This window comes from Chelonia mydas, chromosome 24, assembly GCF_015237465.2.
Source record: "Chelonia mydas isolate rCheMyd1 chromosome 24, rCheMyd1.pri.v2, whole genome shotgun sequence".
Lineage (NCBI taxonomy): Eukaryota > Metazoa > Chordata > Testudines > Cheloniidae > Chelonia > Chelonia mydas.
This window is the reverse complement of record NC_051264.2, coordinates 17587668-17604137: the sequence shown is the minus strand read 5'-3', so window position 1 is coordinate 17604137 and position 16470 is coordinate 17587668. Positions and strand designations below refer to the sequence as shown.

The window sequence follows — 16470 nt, the reverse complement described above, 5'->3', positions numbered from 1 at the left end:
GATCCCTTCCTTCCCCTATCTACTGAGTTTTGGAACCCATGTCCCTTGACTAGCGAGTGCTACTTAGTTGATGGCAGGTTTCAGAGTAACAGCTGTGTTAGTCTGTATTTGCAAAAGGAAAAGGAGGACTTGTGGCACCTTAGAGACTAACCAATTTATCTGAGCATAAGCTTTTGTGAGCTACAGCTCACTTCATCGGATGCATACTGTGGAAAGTACAGAAGATCTTATTATATACACACAAAGCATGAAAAAATACCTCCTCCCACCCCGCTCTCCTGCTGGTAATAGCTTATCTAAAGTGATCACTTTAGATAAGCTATTACCAGCAGGAGAGTGGGGTGGGGGGAGATATTTTTTTATGCTTTGTGTGTATATAAGATCTTCTACACTTTCCACAGCATGCATCCGATGAAGTGAGCTGTAGCTCACAAAAGCTTATGCTCAAATAAATTGGTTAGTCTCTAAGGTGCCACAAGTACTCCTTTTCTTTTAGTTGATGGCGAGTCCCTTCATCATAACAAAAGGCCAAGTACAGTTCTGCTGTCCTTGGGTCACATAATCAGGATAATAACAGTTTACTCCTGGCCCCAGAGAAACTGGGGCTCCTACAGCAGCCAAAGTGACCATCTAGGCAGGGTGGGTGTGCGTATGCAAATGAGATCAGCCCCTGAAGTTCTTTTCCACAACCCACCATGACTCGTCACCAGATGTCAGGGTAGAGCTCATCCTGACTCTGCTTACGCTCAATTTAATGAGAAGGAATTTAACAACCTGTTCTGGGAGTGGAAGGAGAGCTGTCCTCATGGAGCCAACTCCATGGCCGTCCTTAGCTTCATTCTGACAATCTCACCCCACCCCCATTTGGTGTCAATTGGCCGTTGCTTCAATGGAATCAGTGGAGCCAGATCCCAGCTGCTGTGAATTTTCCGGTTCCTCTATCATTTACAGCACCTCAGGATCTGGATAAACACCTCTGATATGCAAATGGTCACACCTCTACCCTTGTGACTAAGCTGAGTATCACCTCTTATCTCTGTTACACAAACCAGCAGACTGTATGGGACAAGTTCAATAAAACAACAGCTGCTGGATTGAGAAAGGGTCAGTCCGAATTGTATTTAAAGAGGGAGTGCCCAGGTATAGGGGTCGTGCAATTTACTACATTTCAGTCAATCATTCACGGTTACTCGCAGTTTCTAGATTAATCTGGTTGCGTTTTTGGACTATATAGAGAGGAAAGGGTCCGTGCCAGACAGGTTAGTGCATCTCTTTGATACTACAGAGAACTTGGAGGTGAACGGAACCGTTGTGCGGCTGAAGGTAAGAGTTTTTAAGGTGTGTTAAATTATTGCTTGTAATCACTGATGATCTGCTGAAAGAGTGTAAAGGATGGAGATATATTTCAAATGCATGCTCCAGGGATAAAGCGGGTCAAGTTTTCCAAAGGAAAAGAAGCCCCACTCATGGAATTGTGTGTGAATGAAATAGGGAACTTTTGAAAGGCAAAAATGGCAGCGAGGGGGCCAGCATCTGCTGACACTGCCCGGGAGTCAGGCTTCGGACTCCGTTCAGATGCTTTGAACATCCCAGGTTCAGGGAGCAGAGAAGAGCCAGTTGATGTACTTGATTTGGACTGTCAAAAAGACTTCAGCACAGTCCCTCGCCATAGGGCAGTAAAAAGAAAAGGAGGACTTGTGGCACCTTAGAGACAAACCAATTTATTTGAGCGTAAGCTTTCGTGAGCTACAGCTCACTTCATCAGATGCATCCAATGAAGTGAGCTGTAGCTCATGAAAGCTTACGCTCAAATAAATTGGTTAGTCTCTAAGGTGCCACAAGTCCTCCTGTTCTTTTTGCGAATACAGACTAACACGGCTGTCACTCTGAAACCTGTCATAGGGCAGGAAGGAATCGAAGCCATCCTGGGGTGGTAGGCAAGGAACTGTCTTGGAGCAGAAACAAGTCAACAGCCAGAAAACAGGAGTTTGCAGCGTTGTTGTAGCCATTCGGGTCCCGGGATATTAGAGAGACAAGGTGGGGGAGGGAAAAGTTTTTATTGGACCAGCTTCTGCTGGGGAGAGACACGAGCTGTCGAGCTCCGCTGACCCGCAGCAGAGCTCGGTGTCGCTCGGAAGCTCGTCTCTTCCCCCCACCTGGTGTCTCTAGAAAACAGAGCCGGAATTCAAGGGAATTTTGTGTGATGGGAAAAGCTTAAAAGTGGAGGCCTCCAGGCTCTGTGCTAGACCCAGCGTTCACGGTACTCAGATGATCTGATGGGGGTGAGCGAGGAAGTGGTGAAATCTGCAGAGAAGGCAATGTATTGAGGCTAGTTGGGAACTTGAGGGAGATCGAACGGAGCTGGGTCAACGGGCAACGTGATGGCAGATGAAGTTCAGTTTTGATCAATGCAAACTAACGCACATGGGCAGGGTGGGGGTCTGAAGCCTCCGAGACATGACAGGTTACAGCCGAACCGGGCTGATCCAGGGAAGGGACCGGAGCATCCCCGTAGGAGGATCAATGGACACCTCAGCTCGCTGCAGAAGAGGAAAGTGAAGAAGCCGTTGGGCCAGCCAAGGGGGTGGAGATAATGTGGAAACACTGTAGGGCCCCTCTGCAGATCGGCAGGATGCTCTGACCCTGGGGCCCCACAGGCCGTGCTGGTCGCCCCATGTCAGAAGGGACGGTGCAGACCTGGAGCAAATACGGAGGAGGGAGTGAAAACTGGGCCCGATCCCCAGCTGGGGTCAATCGGCCACAGCTCCATTGGAGTCAATAGGGCAGATCCCAGCCGGTTTACACCAGCGTAACTGTTGAAGTCAATGGACCCATAGGCTTGCTGGGGCCCTGGCCGTCTGGCAATAAGCACACAGGCTGCGGCTGACTTGCTGTTTAACTGTTTCCTTCCACATTGAAGCGATTTGGTGAAACAGGACGAGAGGCAGGGGCAGGTCATGTCCCCGTGACTGTCACTGGCTCCATCTGACATCTGCGCTTTGCTGGTCACCACGATTCTGTCCGGAGCCATGACTATGCCGAAGATTGCCCCGCGGAGCGCCCTTCTCCGGTGTCCCGGAGCCCCCACTCTGCTACGGCGAGGCCTGTCTGGGCCATGGGGGAGCTGGGAGAAATTTTCCAACCGAAACTTTTCTCCACTGAAAAATGCAGGTTTGGGGCGACTGAAACGTTTCACGAATTTGTGTCGATTTCTCTGCATTTCTTCAGCTGGAAAAAATTCTAGAAAAACAAATTCTGAAAAAAGGAAACGTTTTGTCTGGACAGTTCCAGAATTAAATGTTTTGATTTGTGTCTTTTCATTTCAAAATTGACAGCAATTTTTATTTTAAAACCAATTTAAAAATATTTTGAAATATTTGAAAATGAAACAAAGCCATTTTTTCCTGGCTTTTTAGTTAGATGAGAATTTTGGGCCCACCAAAAAAGATCCCTCCACCCCCCGATCTTTGAGAACTGCCAGTGAACCAAAAAATCGGTTATTTGTGCAGCTCTGTTGCCTGGTGCTTTCCCCCCCTGAATCTCGGCTCTAAGTCCCTTTCCATCCTCATTTCGCTCTTGACTCTCTCCTCCTCCCCCCAGCAGAGCTCGCTGTGTCAGCCGAGAGAAGGCCCCGTTCGGCTCCGAGCCCAGCCCCGTGGGCCTGCCAGCACCAGGATGGTTTCCTTCCTCCTCTGCCTTCTCCCTGCTCTCCTAGCTACGAGTGCACAAGGTGAGTCACCCGCTGCTGTGTCCATTGAAACCCGCCTGGACTTGGACACTTTACCCCCCATGGATCCCCAGTCAGGGGAACATCCAGCATGTGCAGGGAGGGGGGATTAGCTCTGTGTGGGGTATAGGGCCCTGTCTACACTAGGGCTGCTGTTGTGGCTTAGCCACAGAGCTGTGGCTGGGCCAGCAGAGCCCCGTAGTGAAGATGCCTCGTGTCCCAGTGGACGGGGTTTTCCATCCCTCTAGGAACTCCCCTCCCTGAGCGACGGTAGCCGAGTTGAGGGAAGCATTCACCCATCGACCTCCATCTCTCCCAGGGGTTAGACTGGTCACACTGCAGTGCTCAGGGTGTGAATTCCCCAAGTGCCGCAGACATAGCAACCCATCTATTGGGCGTGGACCTGAGGGACATCGTGACTGGACACTGCCCTGAATTCTTATTCCCACGATGGCCCCTCTGCACTGCTTTGGCAGCATGAAGGGGAATTAATAGAGGAGTAAATTACACTGCTAGGGGACTGAGTGTAACCTGGAATCAGGCCTACAATTTCCGGTAGCAGAGGGCTCTCCAACCAAGCAAACAGAGGCAGAATGAGATCCAATGGTGGGAGTTGAATTTACATCAGACCAAGGTGGAATTAATCCGGGCACCAGCTTCTCAAGGAGGGGTGGGGGTGGGGGTGGGGGTGGGGGTGGGGATTCTCCATCTCTTGGTCTCTGTACATTGGGATTGGACGTCCTTCTGAAAGATTGGCTCTAGCTCGACCATCAGATATGGGCTGCATGGAGGAAGGGCTGGGCGAGGTTTTCTGCCTTGGGCTAGGCCGGAGCTCAGACTAGATCAGCATCAGAGCCTGAAACTCTTAGACTCTCTACAAGAAAAGTTGTGAAGATGTTGCACTTACACAGCTTGTGTGCAGGGCGCTGCACATAAGGACAGAAGGGCAGAGATTCTCCACTTACATGTCCCCAAGAGGTCCGTGCGCTGTGGTTAATATGACTTGTATCAATGGTAATTCGGGGAACAAGAGACAATGAACGTCCCTTTGTGCTGTTTAACACAGTTTTTTCCTGGCAATTTCCATCCTTGCCATCCCCCACATACTGCAAATGGCTGGGCTGATCCAGAGGGGTGTGGGCAAAGTTGGCTTTAACTTAAGCCTAGGGCCTGTAACTGGCTGTAAAACTGGGGGCCAGCCCATCACAGAGCCTTCCCAAAGGGGAACAATCCCTGCGAAGCTAAGGGCCAAGACAGCTGGCTTCTGCACCCCAAACCTTTCCGTCAGACCCCTCTGCTGGCCGGCTGGCAGCCCAGACAACCTGGCCGCACTCACCTCAATGGCATTTCCCTATTTCTGTGCAATGAAGTAACTTTTGAATGCTGCGTTCCATCAACTCCTAAATTGCAGGGGATGTTCTAGACATCACTGGGCAGAACCCTATTGATTTTGGGGAGCGGGAGACGGAATCAGAAAACCGGAAGAGGGTAATCGGGGACACACAGAGCTGTTGGAGTCTGGCCAGCCTAGCCAGACCTTCAACCCCCTCTGTAGCTGTGTGTAGATCAAAGAACCGGTTGATGGGGCCATTGATACCTTCCAGCCATCAACACCCCCCAGCCCAGGTCTGTCCAGCGTCCCCATGGAGCTTAACATGTTACACCCTGAGCGGCTGATCTCCCAGGCAGAAAGACGGATGATGGGGGGCGGGAGCGGAGGAGGGCACACAGAACCCCTGGCATGGGGGGAGAATGGGGGACCCAGGTATGGGGGACGGGAATGGGGGGCACACAGAACCCCTGGCATGGGGAGAGAATAGGAGACCTTGGTACGGGGCAGGGGAATGGAGGGTACACAGAGCCCCTGGTGTTAGGTACGGGGTGAGGGTCTGAGCCTGGTGATCCTGCTATAGCAGGAGATGGGAGGGGAACTCGAATTTGTGAGGGCAATGTGGGGCTGCAAGGAGCCCTGGGTGGTGCAATGGATTCAGGCAACGCACGCTGAGAAGTGAGCGACTCTCCGGTACTGTGAATACCTTTAAAACAGGAATGAGATCTTGGGTGGGCGGAGCTGAATTTGTGGGAGGAGCTTGGGAAGAGCACCATCCCCTTCACCCGTCCCCGTACTGACCCCCTGGGTACCCTGGCCCAGGGCGGCTGAAATTGTGCAATTGCCGAGTGTCCCAGAGGAAACTGGCTCCGTTAACCCCTCGGCTGGTTTGGAGCAGAGGGGGAAGACTTGGGGCTAAGGGACGTGTCAGAGTGACACTGTTACGCCACAGTAAAAAGGAAACACGTGTTCTTCTTTCTCCAGCACAAACAGTGACATGCCAAGAGTGCTATGGCTCAGCAGACTCCTGCCAGTCTCCAGCAGGGACCTGCACAGTAGACACGGCTGAAGGCGGCTGCGTTACGGCGGCAGAAGAAAATACCATGGGTAGGTGACATTGCCGTCAATCCAGGCACATCCTACCCCACAGTCTGACACATCCTCATCGCTAAGGCCACCCCCAGCACAATCCATCCACAAAGCACATCCCCCCGGCACAGAACACTCAGTCCGGGCTCGACGCTTGATTTGTGCAGGCAACATTACAGTGTTGTGAACGGAAGACTTGGCGGTCTGAAATCCTGCCCCTTGGAGCCAGTTGCAGATCTCCCCTTGACTTCAGTGGGGCCAGGATCTCACCCCTTGGGCTTTAGTTATGGATTTTTATTCACTACGTTTTCAGCTCCACAATGGACGGCTGCGCTGCAGCAAGCGAAGCTGCTTTGGGTGGAAATGCACGTTCTGAATTATGTTAAAAAAAGGAACTTGGCAGTGAGACCCCTTGTACGCTACCGGGCTCCCAGAATCCTCTCTGAACCTCTTAGTCACCTGCTGGAGCCCGGCCTGACAAGATTTTTCTCCTTGCTTGGGATGCAAATTTAAGATAGTTTCTGCCTGTTTGACTTCAAGAGATCCCAAACCTTCTCCATTTTCAACTCCCTGGGATCAGGCCAGCGGATTTCACTAGTTCCCTTCTCAACGTTTGCCCTTTTGAAATTGAAAACCTTAGTTACAGACCTGGTTTTGTTCATCCTTCCTTTGAATTAAAGAGATTTAATGTTTCCTTTCATTTACCCTGTAAGAAGGATGCATAGCACAAATCAGCTTTAATGTGATCTATCTATCTATCCCCCCCCCAACACCCTTCTGACCACAGTCAGGAAATTTTCCCAGCACAGTCACAAATGGGCTTATTAAAACTTCCACCCACTCAGGGTATGGCTTCACTGCAGTTAATGTGGGCCATGACCCGGGGTTTAGCTCTAACCCCCGCCACCGTCCCTATTAACCACACTCAGACCCTTTAACCTGAGTGGACATGAGCTGTGAGCTCAGGCTGGCTGTGCAGTTCAAGGTGTAGCTTCGACCCGGGTTCCACTTTAACTTTGCAGTGGGGACACAGCTGTAAACTAGCTTATTTCACACAGTTGCCAATAGTCCTCCAATGCCTTCCCATAATTCCTTGGGGGCCATGTTTTCCTGCCCTCCTGCCTACTCACTTCTGCTGCAGCGAAATCACCTTCTGGTTTATCGACAAAACTCCACTTTCCCTGCAGCCGGCTTCGTCTCTACCTGGCTGTCAAGCAGAGACGCCGTCACAGAGACTCACGGCAGAGAACTGCACAGCTCAGGGCAGTGCTAACAACCATGGGACATGCCTGCAAAAGGCCTAAAGCTGCCCCGGGGTTAGTGCAGCACCGGCCTGGCGGTGTCCGGGTGGATCGAACCCCCGGGAGGCTTAGCAGTGCAGATGCTGAGACCAGGGCGTGGCTAACTCGGGTTCACAGATAGCCCCAAGAGCAGAGGTGGGAGAAGAGCATCCCATCTGGCTTTACAAATTGTCACTGAAGAAGAATCACCACGGCCCTTGGGAGATTGTCCCAGTGGTTAATCACCCTCCCTGTGAGACAGTCGCCTTATTTCCAGTCTGAGTCTGTCTGGCTCCAACTCCCAGGCCACTGGATGGCGTCCGACCTTCCACCGCCCGACTGAGGAGCCCGTTAGTAAATGTTTGTTCCCTGGGTGGGTTCTGGCAGACGGGGACTACGTCACCCCTGAATCTGCTCTGTGTTCAGCTACATGGATGGAGCTCCTGGCACCTCTTGCTCTAATGCAGGTTTTCTAGCCCTTTAATCATCCTCATGGCTCTTCTCTGACCCCTCCCCAAGTGTGCAAACTCTTTCTGGAATGGTGGGTGCCAGAACTGGGCACGGGCTCCCAGCAACGTCACCCCAGGGCCAAACTCGGAGGTAAAATAACCTCCCTGCTCCGCCTCAAGGTTCCCCTCCCAGCCTCTCAGTTCTGTTCTTTGTTTTTTTAGCTACAGCAGATGGGGCAAAGTCCACAAGCGTCTTCAAAGGCTGTCTAGGTGGCTTCACTGCTTTCATAAAAGGCCCCATTACTGTCACTCTTGGGAATGGCAAGTATGTGCGGGTCAACATCGCACAGTGCAACACAGACGACTGTAACTCGGCTGTATTGCCAGGTACGTAGAGATCTGTTTTTATGGTGCCGTTTCATGGCTTGTTGGAAGGGCACTAGCTCAAAGCACATTAACGAAGCGTTCACGCGCGTCAGCAGGGCACACATGGCAGCTAGGCTGTGGCAGGCTGGCGCAGGGTCAATTCACACCCCAGCAAATCTTACGTCCCCCCACCAATTGTAACAGTCGAATGGTTCGTTTGGAAAAGCCCCGACACGATTGTATTTGTGACCATTTCTCCCCTTTCTTGCCCACAATGTCCATTCACTCGAATGCCATTGAAATAGCTGTAGCTGGCAGGTCTCCAAACCAGGGGTGGAGCAGTCTGGGCCCATGTGAAATCAGACGGGTGAGTGATCACAGCTGGGACATCGCCGGCGTCGCAGAGATGTGGGGGGAGAACACACACGGCTGGGATATCGGCCCCAAGGGGCACAGCTTGCTCCGGGCGGGCAGGGACAAAGGGAGGAGGGGTTGCTGGTATAGCAAACGTTTCTGCACCTGCTCGGAGGCTGGGTTGGGAATAGGAGACGGACTTGTTGAAAGTCTCCGGGTTGGGATAAAAGGGGTAACAAGCTGGGGGCGGGGGGGGAACGGAGAGTCGGCGACAGACCAGCTAACCAGGAAGAAGAGGTGAGTGTGGCTTTTTTAAAACAGCGATGAGTTTGGTCACTGGGACCCCCTTGGTGCTGTCACCTGATGTGCTGAGACCCCCCTGAGTCTGTTTTCCCTGCCAGCTTGGCAGCAGTCTGACAGTACCCCCAGATCCCTGTCTTGCTGAGCCAGATACACTAGCCTGCTACAACACGGATCCAGGGTCCAGGATTGCTGGGTAGGTAGGTAGGTAGGTTACTAGGCAAAATAAACAAACACGCAAGCTAAGTTGAATACACTAAAGAAACTTGTTACATGTAATATCTTACCTAACAGCTGTTCTAATAATCACTTTCACAGACTAGACTCACTCCCAGTCTAGGCTCTGCCCTTTCCCCATGTTCATTTTCACAGAAGTCTTGGCTGGTAAGCAGGGGTGTGCTCACGACTGGCAGCCGCCTCTGTTGTTTGGCTTCCCGCCTTTATATAGGTTTTGCGAAAGGCGGGAATCCTTTGTGCTCAGTTTAAACTACTTCTCTGCTCTTGTGGGAAAAAAAAGCATCCAAGATGGATTCCAGCATCAGGAATCCAGAGACAGTCTCATGCTTTTGCAGGGCCCATCACAGGCTTACAGGAAAAACAAGTCCATTTACAGGTCATTGTTTGTTCACCAATGGGCCACCGAGTTCCTTAAGTACCCTTCAGGGCCCTCACTTAGCAGGGCTACGTAAATAACACAGGGTTATACTCCATGTTCGTAACCATCTACAAAGATGATACCTGCATGCAAATGAGAAAACCCAATTCAGTAGATTACAATTTTTCCAGTGATCGATCACGTGAAGTATTTTGCATAAAGCATATTACAGTTATGTCATAGTCATAGTCATAAGCATATCTGCATAAAGCCTGTGGAATGCCCCTGGTTTGCCATGGGTTCAATGCCCCACTCCCAAACCCCTCCTTCCCCATTCCCCCTCGCCCCCACTGTCCTCCGTCTCTTTGTCTGAGAGATGAGTCATTCCGGGTGTAACTGTGTACACTGGGCAAAGTGGAGATGGGGGCTTGGGGATGTCAGTGGGGCCATCAAACAGGTGTTTGATCTGAGACAGTTGCAGAGGTGGCCGCTCTGATCAGATGGCAGGAGGGTGTTTCCGATTTCTTCCACTCAGGTGGCCCTGAGTTCCTAGAACAGTGGTTCTCAAACCTTTGTACTGGTGACCCCTTTCACACAGCAAGCCTCTGAGTGTGACCCCTCATATAAATTAAAAACACTTTTTAATATATTTAACACCATTATAAATGCTGGATGCAAAGCGGGGTTTGGGTTTGAGGCTGACAGCTCACAACCCCCCATGTAATAACCTCGCAACCCCCTGAGGGGTCCTAACCCCCAGTTTGAGAACCCCTGGCCTAGAAAGTACCTGGAAATGCTGGAATTGATCGGCTGCCAGATTCAGAGGTTGCCGTGTGATAGACAGACGGAGCAATGCTCTCAGGCTGGGGTGGGGCCTTCGCATGCTTGACCAGTGCAGGTCGGCGGGCACGCCTTGCAATTTGAATGAAGTTTAACCCACCCTGTGACCATGTCTCTCTCTCTCTCGGTTCTCAGTGCCCGAGGAGAACACCGCCGGGAACGGGCTACAGTGCCCCACCTGCTTTGATCTGAACTCTAATTCATGCAACAGCCAAATCACCCCTTGTACAGGGGATGAGAACTATTGCGTTGATTTCGCTGGGTTTCGAGCCAAAGGTAAATGCTGCCAGCTGGCCACAGTGCGGGAGCGACCCCGGGAACCTCACGCCTCGGGAACTCCCCAAAGGGCTGGTGAAACCTAGGGCCAGTCTACACTAGAAGGGCGACCGCGGTGCCATTGTACCGCATCCGGTGAAGACGCTTTGTGCTGACGGGCGAGAACTCTCCGGTCGGCGTAATAAAACCACCTCCGCGAGCAGCGGTGGGGATGGCAGCGGGAAGTGGGCACCGGCACTTAGGGTGGCGTAACTTACACCGCTGAAGGAGGTGGCTTATTCACACCCTGGAGTGACATAACTTGTACCTGCCCAAGCTGTAGTGTAGACAGGCCCCTAGAGTCTCCCAGATCCTCGGGCTGTGCTGAAGCTTTGGGAGGGTGGGGGCGGCCAAGAGGGGTTTTTGGCTGGGGGCAAGGAGAGAGGAATTGGGAAATTTTCCCTTCCAGACCAGCTCCCCCATCTCAGTGATGCTGCCCGGCTCCTGGAGTTATGACAACACCGTCTCTTGCCACGGGAAGGGTTGTTATGTCAATGATGCAGAGCTGGGGAGAGAACCCAGGAGTCCTGGCTCCCAGCCCCCCTGCTCTAATCGCTAGCCCCCAGTCTCCTGTGAGGGCTGGAGAGAGAACCCAGGAGTCCTGATTCCAGCCCTCCCACACACTGCTCTAACTCACTAGACCCTGCCCCCTCTCCGAGCTGGGGAGGGAACCCAGCAGCCCCCACTGCTCTGACCACTAGACCCCACCCGCTGTATGTTTAAGGTGGAGCTAAGCCACTGCTCAGTGCGGAAGCTCCTGTTCTCAGTGTGTGCCCAGGACTCCCAGCGCTTCGGGGTGTTTATAAAATAACTGAACTGAGCGGTTGGGGCTGCCGGGGACCAGGGAGAGCACCGGGCGGGTGGGACCGGGCGGCAGAGGCGGGAACTGCTGGATGGTGGAGACAGAGGTTCTGGGGGCAGAGAAGGAACCAGAGCTGCTCCCGCCTCATAACAGGCTGGTTTCCTCCCTCGGGTCCATCTTCTTCTCCAGGTGTTCCTGCTTTGGATATATCAGGATTTTCTGGCAAAGGGTGTGCTACTACATCTATAAAAGACCTTACCCCTGGAATCTCCCTGCCTTTGGAAGACTACGTGTACGTCTTCAGAAAGGTGACCTCCACACCTGCGGAGACAGTAACCATCGATCTGGCTCTGGAGCAATTCCCCTCTGCCGTCTAACTGCCTGGCCTGACTGGGTGCTGCTGGGGAAGCTGCTCTCCTGAGCCCGGCCCTGCACGGGCCCCGCAGCACCCGATTCCTGCCCATTGGAGCCCAACTAATATATCGTTCGTTAATTCTATTGATTACTTACAAATTTGCAGGGATCACTGGGAGGTCCAACAGGTTCTGGTGCCTAGATCCGCCCCAGCGTTCTTAAAATTGCCGTTCAGCTGGGGACCCCGCTGGGGCCGGTCGCAGCCCTCGCACTGGAGGAACCCTCCTGTATTTCTAATCATTGATCAGCATCTGTAGCAGAGTCCCACACGCCCGGAGGACAGCGGTAAGACAGAATGCCCACCCGCCCCGCCCAACATCCACACCGCCCCTTGCAGAACAACCGGAAATGTTAGTCATCGTCTTCCTCATCACCATCACCTTCCTCATCACCAGCTGGTGCCGTGGTCCAGGCACCCCCCAAATGCTACATCTCGCCCGCCTCCTGCCCACAGGCTGGGGTACAACTTTTATAATGTTACCCCGACGTCACTGGGCCTAATGCCTATTCCTTAGGGGGTTCTCCCCTCTTCCTGATCTGTCTCTCCTCACCCTGCCAATGTTGGGGTCCCGTCTCCTATAGGTTAGTATGTTAGTGATCTCAGCTTATTATCAGACATGTCAATTCCTTGCCATGGCCGGCTTGTGGTCAGACATCTGCAGATGTTCCCGTCCTACAGCATCCCAACGCCGGTGTTAGCTCACGTCCCTGTGGCTGGCTGGTGTCGTTATGGAGAAACCTCCCCCTTAAAGACTCTATCCCCAGTCCCCCAGAACTTAGGGGTGATTGTTGGGCCATTTATCTGTGCCAGAGTTCGTAGGCCCCAAGCCTTATCCTAACAGCTGCACTCAGCGTCTTACAGGAGACAGGCCTGTGGGTTCCTTGGGCTACTGCCGAATGAAATGAATGCTAATGCTGGCTCGATGGGCTACAGAATAAAGGCTGGATTTCCAGTTGCACTGACCCTTGGCCGCTGCGTAGTCAAGGATCTGCACGGTGTATGGGTGTGTGCGTCTGTCCCAGTACCTCGTGGCTGGCTGGAATCTCTCTGTGGATTTGCAAATTCACCGAATAAATCAGAATCCTAAATAAAGCCCCCGGTGTGTGGTTACGTTCGGGTTGCTTGTTGCTGAGCCCGTCCGCAGGAGACTGGGGCCCTGTCAGACGCAGTAGCCATATAAAATGAGGAGTCCTGTGGCACCTTAAAGACTAACAAATTTATTTGGGCATAAACATATAAGACTTTGCTTGGCTGTCTGTGTATATGTACACACCGGGCACCCCATATGATGTTCTTTGAACATAGAATGTAGGTTTCACTTTGCACCCAGGCTGAAGCCCAAGCTCTGGGACCCTGCGGGGTCTCCACTACAAGGTCCACACTGCTGGTCACCCAGCACTGAGATGCAACTGTCTCTGGGGTGGGACATGGGGGCTGTTTATACAGGGATCCTTTACCCGGCGCTGAGATGCAGCCACTTCTAGGGTGGGGCAGCACAGGCCCCGTCTGCCCTGTAGGCCTGATTTGGCACCCACGCCGACCTGCAGGGCAGATGACCCCACTGTTGTGAAATGGGGCTGGAATCGATGCAGAACATTTACTTTGGGGTTTAGCCCCAGGGCAGCTGCACGGGTTGGGGGCTGGGGGAGCAGAGTGCAGAGCGAGCGTCAGCCAGCGTTACGATGGGGTGAGGGAGCCGATTATCAGCTGTCGAGCAACATTACACAGGAGCTCAGGGCAATTGTCATATTTGCAGGAAACATTCCTGGCTTGAGGCCAAAGCCAAGTAAGGAAACTGCCTGGTTCCTGGGAGTCAGGGGATAAAGCTTCCACCCTGCCCTTATCTCATTTTATGTGCCATTGTATTGACATGACCCTTGCTCAGCAATTCTGGGGAAAGTCGATGTGCCCAAGAAATGGAAAGTGAAAAATACAGCTGCCCTCAAAGTCACTAACAACCAGAGCTGGGGAGAATGATGGGAAACTGGCTTTCAAGGTCATAAGTTTTGCTGCCACACAGCAGAGAGGGTGACACTGGTGTCAGCGGTGGGATACTGGTGTGAGAAGTGGGTTACAAGGCAATCTCGCTCGCTCTTGGTTTTACACCCTGCCCATCCCTGTACTAGCTCAGCACCTACCACAACAGCCGTGGGCCTTCCAGCATCCACACAGCAGCCAGAAACTCCCCAAACTGACTCCAGAACGTGTGTGTGAAATCCACCCCTCCCGTGGAGAGGGGCCGGCACAAAGTCCCCCCCAAAACCTCGAAACAAAACTCTTTGTAGAGGGGTAAATTTCAACCTTGTTGATGGACATGGGCCCAGCTCCAAGCAAGGAAGGCCGCTTCTGTCAACAACGGAGGCTGTTGCGAACCGGGCCAATGCCATTGTGGGGTGTATTAACAGGCGTGTCGGCGTTGTCCCGCTCCGCTCGGCACTGCTGGGGCCCGGCTGGGGCCCTGTGCCCGGTTCGGGGCACCGCGCTCTGGGAGAGATGTGGACAAACTGGAGGGAGCCCAGACAGGCAGCGGGTTAGGAAACCTGCCCCAGGAGGAAAGGCTGAAGGAACTGGCCGAGTTCAGTCAGAGACGGGGGGTAGGGGAGGGGGACGACACCTGACAACTGCCCTCAGAGGCTGTGATACCGCGGCCGGGGAGCGATTGTTCTCCAGGCCCCGGCGGAAGGAGAAGCAGGAGCCGGCTCAGGTGCCGCAGGGAGCTGGAGGTTGGAGGCAGGAAACTCTCGACCTCCCAGGGCAGCTCAGCTCTGGGATCGGCTCCCCGGGGCTGTGGTGGGATCCCGGCACTGGAGGGTTTTAGCACCAGGTTGGACAAACCCCCATCAGGGCTGGTCTGGGCTCACGTGGCCCTGCCTCAGCACCGGGGGCTGGACGCGGGGACCTCGCGAGGTCCCTCCAGCCCCACATGTCTCTGATTCTGTGCCCATTTCTTCACCATCCCTCGCCTGGACCCCTGCCCCACAGCCCGGCCGGCTGGACTGAGACCCAAACCTCCGGCCACCTTGAGGCCAGTCCTGGGTTCTCTCCCGGGCTCTGGGAGGGGAGTGGGGTCTAGTGGGTTAGAGCAGGTGGGGCTGGGAGCCAGGACTCCTGGGTTCTGTCCTCAGCTCTGGGTTCCACTAAGCTCCAAATTCCCATTACATAGCCATACAGATGAAGGGACCTAGGCAGTGCCCAGGCCCACAAATACAGCCCCAGGAGCGCCCTGTACCCACGCAGCCCCTGTGGGTGTTCCAGTGAGGGGACTGGCCTCTGCCAGCTTGGAAAGTCTGATCGTCATATTTGGGGACGGGAAGGAATTTTCCTCCAGGGCAGATTGGAAGAGGCCCTGGGGGGTTTTCGCCTTCCTCTGTAGCGTGGTGCACGGGTCACGTGCTGGAGGATTCTCTGCTCCTTGAAGTCTTTAAACCACGATTTGAGGACTTCAATAGCTCAGAGATAGGTGAGAGGTTTATCGCAGGAGTGGGTGGGTGAGATTCTGTGGCCTGTTTTGTGCAGGAGGTCGGACGCGATGACCATAATGGTCCCTTCTGACCTTAATATCTTTAAATCTATGAATCTAGGAACTGCACTAACCTCTGTTGCCTGCTTTAGGAGGCTAATATTATTAATTTGGATAATATGGGTTATAGGCTCGCCAATTAATCTGATGAGAAGATAATAAGGTTCTTGTCCCAAGCTCAGGTGACACTGAATTTGCAAGGTCCCTCGGGATGTACGACAAGGAAACTCCCACTGAAAACAAAAATGGAGACGGGACCTGCCTTCGTCGAGGCTTTTATTGAGATAAATGGAATAACAATCAAATGGAACAATCCGGGTTACAAAGGCAATAATATTGTTCTAAAGATACCCGTGGGATTATACACTCTACAGCTTTCACACTGATACCCTCATGCCCTTCCTCCAGAACCTGGAGGCAAGAGACAAAGGACCAGCCCCTGACATGCCCAGGGAGCTGAGTGGGAGGTGCAGGGCTTGGGAGACGCGAAAGAGCTGAAAAGCTGTAGAAAGGTATCGACGCTAGCTGAGAGTTTGACTTTAATCTGCACTCAGGAACTAAGATAAACTAACCATTAAGAGCGAGAACGACTCCAGCCTGGTGGGTCACCCCTTCTAGAGAGCTTGAGCATCTGAGGTAGTTTCCACAAAATACCAGGATACACGGGCTCCCTAGGCTGGCATGTTTGTACGTATTAATGCCACGGACAGACCTACTAATGCCATTCACTCATTCTCACCTCTGCTATTTCTGGCCTAACCGGTTCTCCCCATGTTCTTTGCCCTGTGCCTGTTAAGTTTAAAGAGCATATGAATGAAGGCACCCCCCTATACGAACTTGCTTCAACGCCTACTCACGTAGCTGTGTTCAAGGTCACAACCATACGTGGGGCGTGTGCTTTCGCTTATCAGCCAGCCCGGTGAAAGGTCCGGAGCAGGTGTTCGCTACCTGGCCTTAGCTCAGCATCCAGGATGTGGCCTGTAGGTCCCTTGCCTCACAGCCAAGAATATTCTAATGTAAACCTAGAAACTTGCTGCTGTAAAACAATCAACCCAGAGGAAACCCATAAGAAAAGGCAGATAAGCAAG

At 52.9% G+C, this 16470-nt stretch overlaps 1 protein-coding gene across 2 annotated transcripts; it reads left to right on the top strand.

Annotated features, from left to right (window-relative positions):
- The first annotated feature begins 947 nt into the window (after positions 1–947).
- LOC119564246 (phospholipase A2 inhibitor and Ly6/PLAUR domain-containing protein) lies at positions 948–12952 on the top strand. 2 transcript variants are annotated; one of them, XM_037883535.2, is made up of 6 exons: positions 948–1323; positions 3604–3730; positions 6042–6164; positions 8098–8262; positions 10466–10606; positions 11637–12952. In XM_037883535.2, the coding sequence occupies exons 2-6, from the start codon at positions 3676–3678 to the stop codon at positions 11822–11824; spliced, it is 672 nt and encodes a 223-aa protein (XP_037739463.1). In that variant the 5' UTR covers positions 948–1323; positions 3604–3675; the 3' UTR covers positions 11825–12952. The 2 variants fall into 2 exon arrangements, with proteins under 2 accessions (XP_037739463.1, XP_043391152.1); XM_043535217.1 differs by having other exon boundaries at positions 1037–1323; positions 3601–3730.
- The last annotated feature ends 3518 nt before the right edge of the window (positions 12953–16470 follow it).